Raw genomic sequence first — 13,724 nt, 5'->3', positions numbered from 1 at the left:
AGAAGAAGAAGAAGAAGAAGAAGAAGAAGAAGAAGAAGAAGAAGAAGAAGAAGAAGAAGAAGAAGAAGAAGAAGAAGAAGAAGAAGAAGAAGAGGAGGAGGAGGAGGAGGAGAGGAGAGGGAGAGACAGAGAGAGAGAAGAGGAGAGGAGAGGAGAGGAGAGAAAGAGAGAGAGAGAGAGAGAGTCAGAGACAGAGAGACAGAGACAGAGACAGAGAGAGAGACAGAGACAGAGATAGAGAGACAGACAGAGACAGACAGAGAGACAGAGAGAGACAGAGAGAGAAAGAGACAGAGAGAGACAGAGACAGAGGCAGAAAGACAGAGAGAGAAAGAGACAGAGAGGGGGAGGGGAGAGGAGCAGAGACAGAGACAGAGAAGGAGTCAAGTCTGAGCTGAGAGGGACCATCTCGTCCACATGCCTCATTTTAGAGAGAAGGAAACTGAGATCCAGATGGACGGGGATGGCCAAAGGCACACAGAAAGTCCACGGGAGAGCCAGGACTCAAAGCCAGGTGCCGGGATCTCATATCTGGAGCTGGAGAGACGTTAGAGGTCATCGAATACAAGCCCCTTCATTTTACGGATAAAGAAATGGAGGCTAAGAGAGGTTAATTAGCTTGCCCAGAGTTACACAACTAGTAAGTATCCAAGACAGGATTTGAACCCGACTCACTGCTCTCTCCACTCTACTAATGGCAGCTCAGGCATCACCCACTGAACTCACTGAATACCTGTCTGCACCCCAGTCTCCGAGGAGACAGCTAAGTGTGAGGGGCTCCCGTCATTCTCGAAGGCACAGGACTCATCAACAGAGAAGAACTGCACCAGGCAGGAGAAGAGATAAGGTGGTCCCCAAAGTGGCCCAACATTGTGGAGGTTCAGGAGGGAGAGGTTGCACGGCTTCCTGGAGGAGGTGATCTTTTGGTGGCCACATTGTCACTGGAAGAATCAGAGGAAGGATCCTAGATTGCAAGAATGGTAGAAAGGTGTGGACCCTTCAAGACCACCTCACTTTACAAATGACAGAAAGGTGGCCCAGAGACAAGAAGGGAATTAGAGGTCAGTGATTGGGCCAGGGAGGGAGCCTGGGACTTCTGATTCCAAATCCAGGCAAGTCAAAGAATTCACAGTCTAGGAAAAGGGAGACTCTCCCACCGGAGTCACCAATGCAAGCCCAAAAGGACTTGAGGTTCAATCATACAGTCCAGGCCTGTAGGGGAAAAGCTATGAGACCCGGAGGAGGCTGGGACAGCTTCCTGGAGGCAGTTTGATCCTCCCTGGGCCTTGAAGGATAGGGAGGACTCAGATGAAGGGACAAGAGAAGAGCCTCCAAGAACAGAGCAAGTTATTTAACTACTTTATGCCTCAGTTTCCCTAAATACAAAGCGAAGAGGCTTAATTAGTTAGGTTTCCACTCCCACAGTGCTTTAAGACTTACAAAACCCTTTCCCCAAAATTATCCTATAAGGTAGGTAGCAAAAGTATCTATATCACAATTTTACAGACGGGAAAACTAAGGCCCAAAGAGGATAAGCTCTTAAATAGCAGAGTTTGGAATTAAAGTGGTTAAAACACTAGACTGAAAATCCCAGGACCTGGGATGAAATCCTGATTCTGTCGCTTGCTAACTGTGTGATCTTGTGTACATCACTTACCCTCAAACAAGGGGTTAGAGGCGGCTAGGTAGCACAGTAGATAGGGCCAGGAAGGACCTGGGCTCAAATCTGGCCTCAGATACTTCCTAGCTGTGTGTCCCTGGCCAAGTCACTTAACCCTGACTGCTTAGCTCTTGCTGCTCTTCTATCTAAGAATTGATACTAAGATGGAAGGTAAGAATTTAGAAAAAGGGGGGGGGGCAGTTAGAGGAGACCAGAGGTGTCTAGTGAAGCTCATCCATCCCTTCTCAGAACTGTTTTTAAGTCACAAAATGACTACGTCGGACAGCAAAGGAGACCAGCCTATTGAAGCACCGTTATCAAAATATAACTATTTCACAGGCCCCGGGAGGTCTCGAAGGACCCTTCTGGATTTTGTTATCTTGGTTGTCTGGTCATTTGAGTCGTGTCTGACTCTTCAAGCCCGGATTTGGGGTTTTCTGGGCAGAGATACTAGAGTGGCTGGCCATTTCCTTCTCTGGCTCATTTGACAGAGGAAGAAACTAAGGCAAACAGGGTTAAGTGACTTGCCCAGGGTCACACGGCTGTTAAGTGTCTGAGGCCAGATTTGAACTCGGGAAGACTCATCTTCCTGACTCCAGGCCTGGCGCTCTCTGCACTCTGCCCCCTATCCACTATCCTGTACTACCTCCCAACATCCAGGTCTAAGGCTCTGGTTTCCACGGCCTTCTTGGGGTGGGGGGAGCTGGACCCGAGCAAAGATGAGCCGTTCCGGTCTTGGAGCGGTCATCTTGTTTTCCAGTGGCTATCCGCCCTGCGTATCCCAGCCTGAGCATAACGAAAGCGCTGACTCGTCATGAGCCAGGGGCCCCTGGGCTGCCTGTGGGTCAGGTGGGAGGACCGAGCCGCCTGAGAGATAAAAGACTGTGCAAGGGATAATATTTAGACACAAGCCTGGCAACAGGAATGGAAGCAGCTCCATAGGCTGGCAAGCATGACTGTCCCTTGACCTGCCTGGGGGGGAAAGGACTGAAGGAGTCCATGGGAGTTGGGCCGGTCTGCCTTCCTTCCTTGGTCTTGGTGTAAAACAAACCCTACATATTTTCACACACAAAAAAAGAAGCAGAGGGTAGGAGCCCAGTGGATTGAGAGCCAGGCCTAGAGACAGGAGGTCCTAGGTTCAAATTTGGCTTCAGATACTTTCTAGCTGTGTGATCCTGGGCAAGTCACTTAACCCCCATTGCTTAGCCCTTACTATTCTTCTGTTTTTTGACTCTAAGATGGAAGGGGAGGGAGGGAGGAAGGAAAGAAGGGAGGGAAAAGGAAAGAAGGAGGAAAGGAAAGGAAAGGAAAGGAAAGGAAAGGAAAGGAAAGGAAAGGAAAGGAAAGGAAGGAAGATTATCTTAATTGCTTATTATGTGCCAGTTACTGGGGATACAAAGAGAGGCAAAAACAATCCTTTCCCTCAGGAAACTGATGCTCTCCTGGGGGCCGAAATACAAATGGCAATTCAATCTCAGGCATATGGAGAGGTTGGGAATCCAAGGGAGCAGCATCAGGGCAAATGGCAAGGTCTAGGAGTCTTAGGTTGTACAAATAGCTCAGCTGATAGTGTCCTGGGTCTACAGAGCATGTCTAGAGGGCCGAGATGTCAAGGCCTAGTGGTCCTCCATGTCACCAGAAGGAAGAGAGTAGTAGATTCCCCCCTGGTCTGTTCTGTGTGAGCAGCCAAGGAGAAAGAAGGAAGGGCACCCCTTTAGGTAATGAACCTTCCACAACTTTGCATGCCAGTGGATTTTACCTGATAGAGAACTAGCCCTAGGTCTCTTGACACAAGGTGAGGTACTCTTTCCAGACTCTCCAGGAGATCCCCAGAACAAGAGGGATCACTGAAGATTCCAGAGCTGGAATCAGGGGAAAGGAGTGACTTCAGAGGAGAATATGAAAGACAAGCACCATAGAAATGAACACTACTATTCTTATTAGCTCATGCAACTTGGTGAGGAAGAGTTGAAGCTTAAGAGATTACCTAGTCCTACCTTATTTCCCCAAGGAGGAAACTGAAGCTGAGAGAGGGAAGAGACTTGTCCAAGGTCACAGAGTTGGAATTCAAACCCAGGTCCTCTGACACTGATTACTGTGAGCTCATTCTCAGCTCCCAAATATGCTTGTGTTTGTGAAGTAGCACCATTTACAAGGAGAGAATGTGAGAGGGTGGGAGAGCAACAAGTGGGAAGGGGGCCACCTCTGGGAAAAACCCAGCTCTAAGCCCAGACAGAGGGGCCCTCTTGTACCAGTGCCTATGCTCATGGATTTAGGGCAGGACAATGAGCCAGAGTTTCCATTCTCCCCCTCCCCCTCACTCCCCACTGGGCTACACTTCACTCCCTCCACTCAACAGATCACCACACAGGCCTCAGGGACTCCCAGGCAGGGAGGAGCTGAGTTTCATCCAAAGGCTACCTCACAGAGCATCATCCCACCAAACTGCCAAGGGCTCCAAGGACCAGAGCAAAAATCCCAGGCCTTGAGAACATCAGAGTCAAGAGGGACCTTGGAACCCGGAACAGAATGCTAAGGCTAGGACAGAGAACTTCAGAGCTGGGCGGAATTTTAGAAGACGGAAAAAAATGTGAGGCTTGGGAGGGACCCTGGACAGACACCGAGGGATCCAACCCCCTCGTTTCATTGATGTGGAAATTGAGGTCCAGAGATGGAAAATGCTTTTTCCAAAGTCACACTAGAGACCCGCTAAATCATAAAATGAAGATTACTGAGTTCAACCCCCGGATTTTATAGAAAAGGAAACTGAGGTCCTAAAGAAGGGGAGCCAGGGATTCTGGCTCCAAATCTGTGAGCTTAAAAAAAATCAGGCTCATTACCTCATAACCACCTCTCCTCAAACACGGACAAACTGCGCTGAAAGAGTACTAGGTGATCGCTGAGCCCAACCCTTTCTTTTTCTTTTCTGTTTCAAACCCTTATTTTCTCAGTAACAACTCTAAGACAGAAGGGCAAAGGCTAGACAAATGAGGTGAAGTGACTTGCCTAGGGTCACACAGCTAGGGAGTAAATGAGTGTGTCTCGTAGTAAATTAAGTGGGTCTCAAAAAACCAGCATCTGCGGCCAAATTTGAACCCCGTCCTTCTGACTCCAGGCCTACACTCTATCCACTGTGCCACTTAGCTCCCCCCAAACCTTTTCTTTTCCAGTGGAAGCAAGGAATGATTCAGAAAAGGAGAGTAACAAGCTAAAGATCACACAGTAGAGCCATTCAGCTTTAAAAAAAAAAACTCCAAAGCAGCAGCAGAGCCTCAACTAACTCTACGCATCAGAGATGGAAGGGAGGGCTCTTCACCTGCAGCTTCACACCCTTCACACACACACACACACACCTGTCAATCCAGTCAGGTGAACCTGAGCTAAGTGGGCTTCAGATCCACAGGGATGGGGGAGGTGACCGTACTCCCCCTCACACTCTGATGCCTTGGCCCAAATGATCCTTCGGGCATCAAACCATGGCATGCACCAGGGCCCCTTGATTTTCTCCACTTCCACATTTTTCCATGCGCACTCTTATTCGAGCGTCATAGAAGGTCTTCAAGGTAAATTAAGTGGGTCTCATAACCACCAGTTATGAGACGCAGAGAAGTTCCTTGGGCAAAAGACTTTCCCAAGCTATTTACTGGCAGAGAGGAAGACCAGAACCAAAGAGTCATCGAATGATACAAATGTAAGAAATCACCAATGTACAGTGATACACCACTCCTTCTAGAGGAGGAGATGGGCTCAAAGTTGGGAGGGCTTAGCCACCGTGAAGTACTCATTGAGGTAGTACTAGCACCACTGAGGTAGTACAAGAACTCAGGTATTGTGCATCAGAACAATGTATGAAAACACCTACTATGTGCCAGGAATTAATATACATAGGCAAAACCAAGCCCCTGCCCTCAAGGAACTTTTATTCTATTAGGAAGACAATATGTAGGTAAGTATACAACCTAAACAGAGAGGTTCTTTCATTTTCTTCTGTGTACCCAGCACACAGCAGGTGATGGATAGATGGATGGTTGGATGAAAGGATGGATGGATGAATAGATGGATAGATAGATGGTTGGATGGATGGATGGATGGATGGTAGGATAGATGGATAGATGGATGGATGGATGGATGGATGGATGGATGGATGGATGGATAGATGGATAAATAGATGGGGGATGGGTGGATGGATGGATGGATGAAAGGATGGATGAATAGATGGATAGATAGATGGGGGATGGGTGGATGGATGGATGGATGGATGAAAGGATGGATGGGTGAATAGATGGGTGGATGGATGGATGGATGAAAGGATGGATGAATAGATGGATAGATAGATGAGTGGATGGGTGGATGGATGGTAGGATAGATGGATGGATGGATAGATAGATGGGTAGATGGATGGATGGATGGATGAATAGATGGATAAATAGATGGGGGATGGGTGGATGGATGGATGGATGAAAGGATGGATGAATAGATGGATAGATAGATGGGTGGATGGGTGGATGGATGAAAGGATGGATGGGTGAATAGATGGATAGATAGATGATAGATGGATGATGGACAGATGGATGGATGAAAGGATGGGTGGGTGAATGGAAGGATGAATCCCTGCATCCTAGACAGCCTCTCAGAACTTCTGGCCCCCTTTATCTGCTCACTAGCCCCAGACAAATGCAAGATTCTAACTCCCTAAGAAGTCAAAGTGGTGTAGCTTCTCTGGGCCCTGAAGGAAAGAGAAGGGAGGTGGGGCAAGGTATGTCAGTGGGAAAGGAGTGGGGGGTGGGGAGAGAGGAAAGCAGGAAGAAAGGGGGAAAGGAAGGAAGAAGATGAAAAACAAAAGTCACCTCTTTGGAGTTTGTTTTGGAAGCCGAGCCCTGAGAGGCACAGCCCACAGGCGGAGGAGAAGCTCTGGGCTGGAGCCCCTGGGACCAAGCTCCGAGGAGCTGAGCGGCCAGTCTTGCCTGAGGCTAAGGAGCAGGGTCAGTCTGTGCTCTCCAGGAGGGGAAAATGTCCTCTTTTGCCTTTCCCCCAGCAGAGCCCAGAACCAGAGCCCTTCTTTGTAAAGAAGCTATTTTAAGCCGCCTTTTTCCCACCCCCCAAAAAATATTTTGCAATAACAGTAACGCAGAGAGCAAAGTAAAAATAAAGTATCTGATGTACTTAGCAGATATTTTGGGACAATAATGCATCACAGATGTGCACATCAAACCGCGCGCGCGCCCAGGTTGGCGGGGGCGCGCGCGCGCACGCACACACCAAGGGCTTCGCATTCCTGCCTCTCTCAAGATGCTTCGCTGGCTGGCCAGCCACACACCCACCCCGGGCCAGTAATTGCTTCTTCCGGATTTCGCCTTGCTTCAGCCTCCGAGGATGGAGGGCAGATTTCAGCACTTCTCTCCGGAACGATAACACGACAAATTGGCCCGGGCGGAGCCTTTCGCAGGTGCTGAAGGCTTCAAAGATTAGGGAGCCCAGAGGGGGTCTGGCTCGGGGTGCCGCCCCTCCCAGCTCCTGCAGCCTAGCCCAGGAAGGAGGACCCAGGGGCTAAGGGGAGGCTGGGCTGGCCGCGGGGAGGCTGACCCGGGGTCTCCCGAGCTCGGCCGCTAATTCCATCTGTGCCCTCCGGAGAGCCATAGCTCCCTCCCCTGCTCCGGGTCCGGTTTGTGCCTCAGTCAGGTGAGGGGGCTACACCGACTCTCCCAGGACCCTCCCGGCTCTTCCATGGTGGATTCTATGTCCAGAGGATCCTCCCGGCTTCCACCTTCCCGCTTCTCTGTTCTCTGTTCTAAGCTCCCTCTCCAAGCGTTAACCTTCTGGGTTCTAGGTACCCAGTTATGACCTCCTCTCTAAGGACCCTCCTGGCTGTGACCTTCCCTGTTCTCCATTCTAAGAATTCCCCCATCTCTGAGCTTTCCTCCTCTCTGTCCTAAGGACTCTTCCAGCTCTGACTTTCCCTCTTTGCTGTTCTAAAAGCCCTCCTAGCTTTGACTTTCTCTGTCCTCTGATGGAAGGAACCCCTCCATCTCTGATATTCCCTCTTCTCTGTTCTAAGCACTTTCTCCCAGCTCTGACTTTCCCTGTTCTCCATTCTAAGCTTCCTCTTCCAGCTCTGACCTTTCCTGTTCCGATATGTGAGTCCTCTCATCTCTGAACTTCCCTCTTCACTGTTCTAAGGACCCTTCCAGCTCTGATCTTCTCTTCTCTGTTCTAAGCTCTTTCTCTCAGCTCTGGCCTTTCCCGTTCTCCTGTCTAAGAGTCCTCCAATCTCTGAACTTCCCTCTTCACTGTTCTAAGGACCCTTCTAACCCTGACCTTCCCTCTTCTCTGTTCTAAAGGCCCTCCCAGTTCTCACTTCCCTCTTCTCTGTTCTAAGCTTCTTCTCCCAGCTCTGACCTTCTCTGTTCTCCTATCTGAGGAACCCCCCCCCTCCACTTTGGCTCTTCTCTGTCCTCTGTTCTAGATCCCTCCTGGCTCTGACCTTCCTGGGTCTCTCTTCCATGGTCCTTTCTAGCTCAGCCCTCTGAGACAGGCTTAGTAGATTACCCCAGAGCCTGCTGAGTGGTAGCTCGGGATGGCCCATGGGTCTCCTCGGGTCGGGAGATGGCAATGGCTTCACGTATCATTTGACTTAGACACAGCCTCACACCTATGCCAGCAAGTGCCTGCAGCTTAATAAAGTGATGGTTTGGTTTAAACTGACCAGGAAGAGTTCTGTGTGTGTGTGTGTGTGTGTGTCACACACACACACACACACACACACACACACACACACACACACACACACACACACAACGGAATCTCTTTTCAAGGAGACCAGTTAAAGCCTGGAACCATTTCATGGAAGAATGTGAACTGTCTCTGGGCCTCCAGGGTAAGCCCTGCCCCTTGGACAATGGCTGATGGGGATCTCTCAAAGACGAGGCTCAAGGCTTCTCCACCCACCACACAGCCTCCCAAGCCAGAAAAGAAAAAAGGCAGAGAGCTAGCCATGTGGGATAGGATCCAAACGTCCATTAAGGGGTCAGAGGACTTCAAGCTAAGCAGGTCCTTGGAGATCATCATTTCCAAATCTATAACCTTATAAATGAGCGACCTGAGGCCCAGAGAGGGAAAGAAGCCATCCGAAGGTCACACAGTTTCTGAGCAACAAAACTGAGTCATGAACTCAAGTCCTCTGACTAAATCCAGTTCCACAATTTTAAAGGGAAAAAAAAATCCGGCCGGAGGAAACAGAACTGAATGAACCTGGAGAAGGCAAAATATTTTCCACCTAAGAAGAACCCTGGAGCCAAAGAAAGCCCAGAATTGGCCTGGGGTGACCCACCTCTGCCGGCCTGATACTTCCCTCCCTACAGGCTCCAGCTGGGGGGCACCCGGTCACGCAGGACAAAGTGGCCTTTCATTTGGCCTAGTAAATGAATCTGTCCTGCATTTTTCTCTGGGATAACAAAAGCCCAAGTTCCCCCAGGAGGGATCACGTTCCTCCCCTGTTTCCCTGGTTAAAAGCATGTAACCTCCCCCGCCAAGGCCCAGCCCCTCGGACTATTTCAAACCATACTGCTCCCCCTCGGAAGCCCCCATGCCCTGTGCCCAGCCCTGCAGTGGCTGCTCTCAGGGCAGAGGTGGGGCTCCGGGGCTCCCTTGCCCAGCCAATTGACCTCTGCCCACCAGAGAAGGAAGGTGGTGGAGAGACAAAAGCCTTTAACGCCACGCTGCCTGCTTTCACCATTGTCGTCCTCACCTTCCCTTAGCTGGGCTCTCAAATCAAAGTGGGCTCCTGCGCCCTCACGGTCTCTCGGAATCATTAACCCAAAGCACCGGCTGCTATCTCCCTCTCCTTCAGCCACCAGGGTAAAAGCTCCTCCAGGGCCCCTGGGGGCCACCAACTAGACAAGACGAGTAGGATGCAATCGGGGGCGAAGGCCAGCTAATGTGTCCTGGGCCCTGGAGCCCCAACTGGCACCCCCAGCTTGTCTGAGCATCCATGCCCAAGCAGCCTCTGCCACTGAAGTGCCCCATTCCTAGGAATGTCAAACCTACCCTCCTGGCTCCCTCATTTCCAGGGCTCAGGATGAACATCTTCCTGGCTTAGGGGAACCCGGAGAACCCAAACCAGAAGCCGCTTATCCTCTTCCCTCCCTGGAGGTGCGGAAATCCCAGGAGGCCAAGCTGTCCTCCATCCACAGGTGCCCAAGAACAAGAGTACAAGCTTCTGCCTCCTCCAAAGTCACCCCTATGCCATCCTCGGTCCCGCAGGTGCCAGTTCTCTCCCCTGCCCCCCAGTTTCTCTACCCCCAGGGCAGCCTGCCCAGCCTTCCCTGGGAAGGGAGGGAACTTCCTCTGATCCCCGGGACAAAGGGCACACACATGCCAGCTCACTTGCTCGTGGGGACCCTACCTGGGAGAAGTTGAGCCCGTTGAGCGGGTGGCACTGCTCCTCGACCCTCTCCACGGCCCCCGTCCGCTTCTTCATGCGCTCGGCCTCCTGCGCCAGGTAGAGGTCCAGCACGGGCACGCCTCGGGAGCGCACGTCGGTCTCGGTGAGCGAGTTCACCATGAGCATCACCCAGACGGGCCGCTTGCGCTCCCAGTTCCCCGCGATGGCATTGAACAGGTAGTCGGCATACAGGCCTTTGCCCCTCTGGTCGGGGGTCATCCAGGTGGGCATCATGAGCTTGACGTAGTCCAGGTGCCGCTTGAGACGCCGGTACAGCTCCCGGGGCAGCACGTCCTGGAGGTTCTCGCCGTGGGGCAACAGCTGGCAGCTGGCCAGGGCCGAAATGGTGTAGGGGTCCGTGAGGTCCAGCTCAAAGTAGACCCGGGCGCTGGCCTCGAAGGCCGCCTTCGAGTTGTCCGGGATGAAGTCCCAGACCCGTGTGTACGGAACGTGGATGGTGCCGAACAGGTAGGCGGGAGGGTCCCGATGAATGGTCCAGAGAAACGAGTTCAGGTCTCCCTGCTACCCAGGCCAGGGCAAAGAGAAGAGAGGAGGCCACCTTAGCAGAGCAACGAGCGGAACAGCTGGCATGTCTCTAGCACTTGTTTATCTGTTTTTAATGAAAAACCCTTATCTTCTGACTCAGCAGCGAGCTGGAGCTGTCGGGGCAAGTCTACTGGGGTTAAGTGCTTTGTCCAGGGCTGCACAGCTAGGAAGTGTCTGGGCCTAGACTTGAACCCAAGACTTCCTGCCTCCAGACCTCTATCCACTAGTTACTCCTTAGCTTTCTTAAAAACCCTTATGCCCTGTCTTAGAATAGATACTAAATATTGGTTCCAAGGCAGACAACTGGGGTAAAGTGACTTGCCCAAGGTCACACAACCGGGAAGTAACTGAGGTCACATCTGAACTCAGAATCACTTGTCTTCAGGCTTGGATCTTTATCCATTGAACCACCTAGCTGCCTTTATTTCTGCAGGACTTTCAAGTTTACAAAGCACTCTCCTCTTCCTTGCTGTGTGATCCTGGACAAGTCACTTAACCCCAATTGCTTAACCTTCGGCCTTGGAACTGATACTTGAAATCCATTCTAAGACAGAAGATAAGGGTTTTATAAAAGGGGGGGGACACTTTCCTCACAACTAGCCACCAAAGTGAGGAATGTGAGAATAATCATCTCCATTTGACAGCTGAGGAAACTGAGATACTAAGAGATTTGCTCCAGTTTCTGTCCTGCCCTCACCTCTCCAAAAAAGGTGTCTCTTGCCCCCAAGATCCAAGTTCATTTCTACAGTAACCTCTCTGAGGCCCTCCCTAACTCGAACCCTGTGATCTCTGCCCCCTTCCCCGGGATCCCACCTCTCCGGAGGACTGCAGAGACAATGTACTGCACTAGGATGGGCTTGGGGTTGGGGGGCATTTTGGGGCTCCTGGAAGGAGCAGGGCTCCACTGGCCTCAAGTTCTCCCATCTCTGCTACCACCACCTCCAGAGCAAGTCCCTTCTCCTGTAGAGGCAAGCCTGTACCCACCCACAGGCCTCCTCCCACCCCTCCCCCAGGAGGCTTTTAAGATCCTGTGATTCTAGTGAAAAGGAAGGAGGGAGGGAAGATCCAGGGACCCAGCTTTCAGCTTGGGCCTGTGGGTCTTTGGGGGAGTTGGGGGTGAGACGACAATAGTTCCATTCCCAGGGTACTCGGGACCTCAGGTACTTGCCAACCACCTCATCTGCTCCCCAGGACACCCTTGAGTGGGGCAGAGATACTCTCCCCATTTTACAGATAAGGAAAATCTGAGCTATTCCGTGGTCACACAGCTAGTTATAGAGATGGCTGGAACCCAGGTTTGGTGTTCTTTTCACTCTGCTAAGACCATGATCCTCTTCGATCTTTGTGGAGGCTCCCCCACCCCCAGGATCATCTAAAAGGAGCCTCAGCTGCCATCTAGCCCAAGCTCCTCTTACAGAGGAAAAACTAGGCCCAGCAAGCTGAAATGATTTGCTCAGGGATACAGAGCTAATATGTCTCTGAGGGGAGATTTGAATCCAGATCTTCTTGACTCCAAGGCCCAAGTACTATCTATTTTACTGTGCCCTTCAAACAGGCCTTGAAAAACCCAAGGCTAAGGCTGGCCAGGGCCCTAGAGCTGCTTTAGCCTCCTTCTCCAGCTCTGGGAGAAGCCTCTCTGGAAGCCTCTCTTCACCCCTCCAGCCCCACTCTAAAAGGAGAAGCGGCCAGCCCTTCCCCAGCTGAAGAAAAGGTCAGGAGCCAGGCCCGGGCCAGGAAGGGAAGTTAGGTGGATGGGGGTGGGGGAGAGAAAGAAAACTTTGCCTCTGGTTGGCACAGCAGGGAAAAAATGAGTGGGGGAGTGGGGGGGGGAGGAGGAGGAGGGAGAAGAGAGGGGAGAAGGTCAGAGTCCTGGCCTAAGGGAAGTTTTGGGGAGGGAGGAATGGAGAGGGGAAGGGCAGCCTCCACTCCCAGGCCCTTCTGGAGAGGGTACCTGGAGTCAGCCGGAGAGGAGAGAACCTCTTAGACTAGCGAGGAAGAGACGGACACACGCCTGGGGCAGAGGTCTAGGCTGCAAAAAGGAAGTTGGAAGGGGAGAAGCTCTTGGGATGTGGGGCTCAGTCCCCAAATCAAGCAGAGGAGCCAAGTGACCCACCGAGTCACACAGGGCTGGAATGTATGGAGGGGGAATGGAGGCAAGGGCAACAACTCTGTGCCTGGCCAGTCTAGGAGAAAAGTGGGGACGGGGTCAGAGGGATTGGGGACCTGGAGGAAGGAGAGGCACCCCTGCGCTGCCGGCCCAGGCTAGGAGAAAAGTGGGGATGGGGGGAGCCCCCCATGGGCCCTTGGGCAAGCTGTCCAGTCTCCAGAAGCGCAGATGGGGGGCGGGGGCTGAGGGGGGGGGGGGGGGGAGAGGAAGGAGCCCTACTGCCCAGGTGGCTGAGAGGGCAAGACGCCTCACCGATCCAGGCGGCCGGCACTGTCCTCCGGCGTCCAGCGGCTCCCCAGACCCGGAGCAGACTCCGCGCAGCAGCAGCAACAGCAGCAGGGCTAAGGCGAGCGCCAGCCCCAGCCCGAGTCCCGCCAGGCTCCCGGGCATCGTGCCGCTGTCTGTCCGTCTGTCCCGGGCCGGGCCGGAGCGCACGGGGCAGGGCGCGGAGTGGGGGCACAGAGTGGACGCGGAACGAGGACACGGAGTTGGGGCACGGCGCCCCTCTCGGAATCCAGCCCAACCCGGAGCCCCGCCGCCGGCCCAGGGATGCTCCGGGCTCCGGGGAGGGGTGCCTGGGTCCCTGCCCCTCCGTCCTCAGCCCAGCCGGCCCCGGTCTCAGTGCTTCCTCCCTGCCTGCCTCCCTCACTCCTTGGGGCGAGTTTGCGGGCTAGGGGCCGGGCGGGCTGGCGGGCGGCGCGGAACAAGTGCGGGGCGGGGGCGGGGCGGGGCGGCCCGGGGCTGGGGGCGGGGGCGCCGGGGTCCCGGCCGAGCGGCCGTCAGTCCGCCCCCCGGGGCCGGGCTGCCCGGACGCCCCCTCCCCAACTTCAGGGGCCCGGCCGCTCCGCCATGCTGCTGCCGCTCGCCGGGGCCGGCGCCGGGGCTGCGGGCGGGCTCCGGGGCTCCCTTGG

The 13,724-nt window shown here is 53.2% G+C and overlaps 1 protein-coding gene across 1 annotated transcript in view; it reads right to left on the bottom strand.

Annotated features, from left to right (window-relative positions):
• TRABD2B (TraB domain containing 2B) overlaps positions 1-13,203 on the bottom strand; it is a 224,249-nt gene extending 211,046 nt beyond the window's left edge. Inside the window, exons 1-2 of the mRNA XM_044674815.1 lie at positions 13,066-13,203; positions 10,062-10,622 (exon numbers count right to left, since the gene is read on the bottom strand). Of these exons, the coding sequence (XP_044530750.1) occupies positions 10,062-10,622; positions 13,066-13,203 (699 nt within the window). The remainder of the gene's footprint in view (positions 1-10,061; positions 10,623-13,065) is intronic.
• Positions 13,204-13,724: the final 521 nt, after the last annotated feature.

Source organism: Gracilinanus agilis, chromosome 4 (genome assembly GCF_016433145.1).
Source record: "Gracilinanus agilis isolate LMUSP501 chromosome 4, AgileGrace, whole genome shotgun sequence".
NCBI classification, from domain to species: Eukaryota; Metazoa; Chordata; class Mammalia; order Didelphimorphia; family Didelphidae; genus Gracilinanus; species Gracilinanus agilis.
The sequence above is the reverse complement of the archived record's forward strand: the minus strand, read 5'-3'. Positions and strand labels throughout refer to the sequence as shown.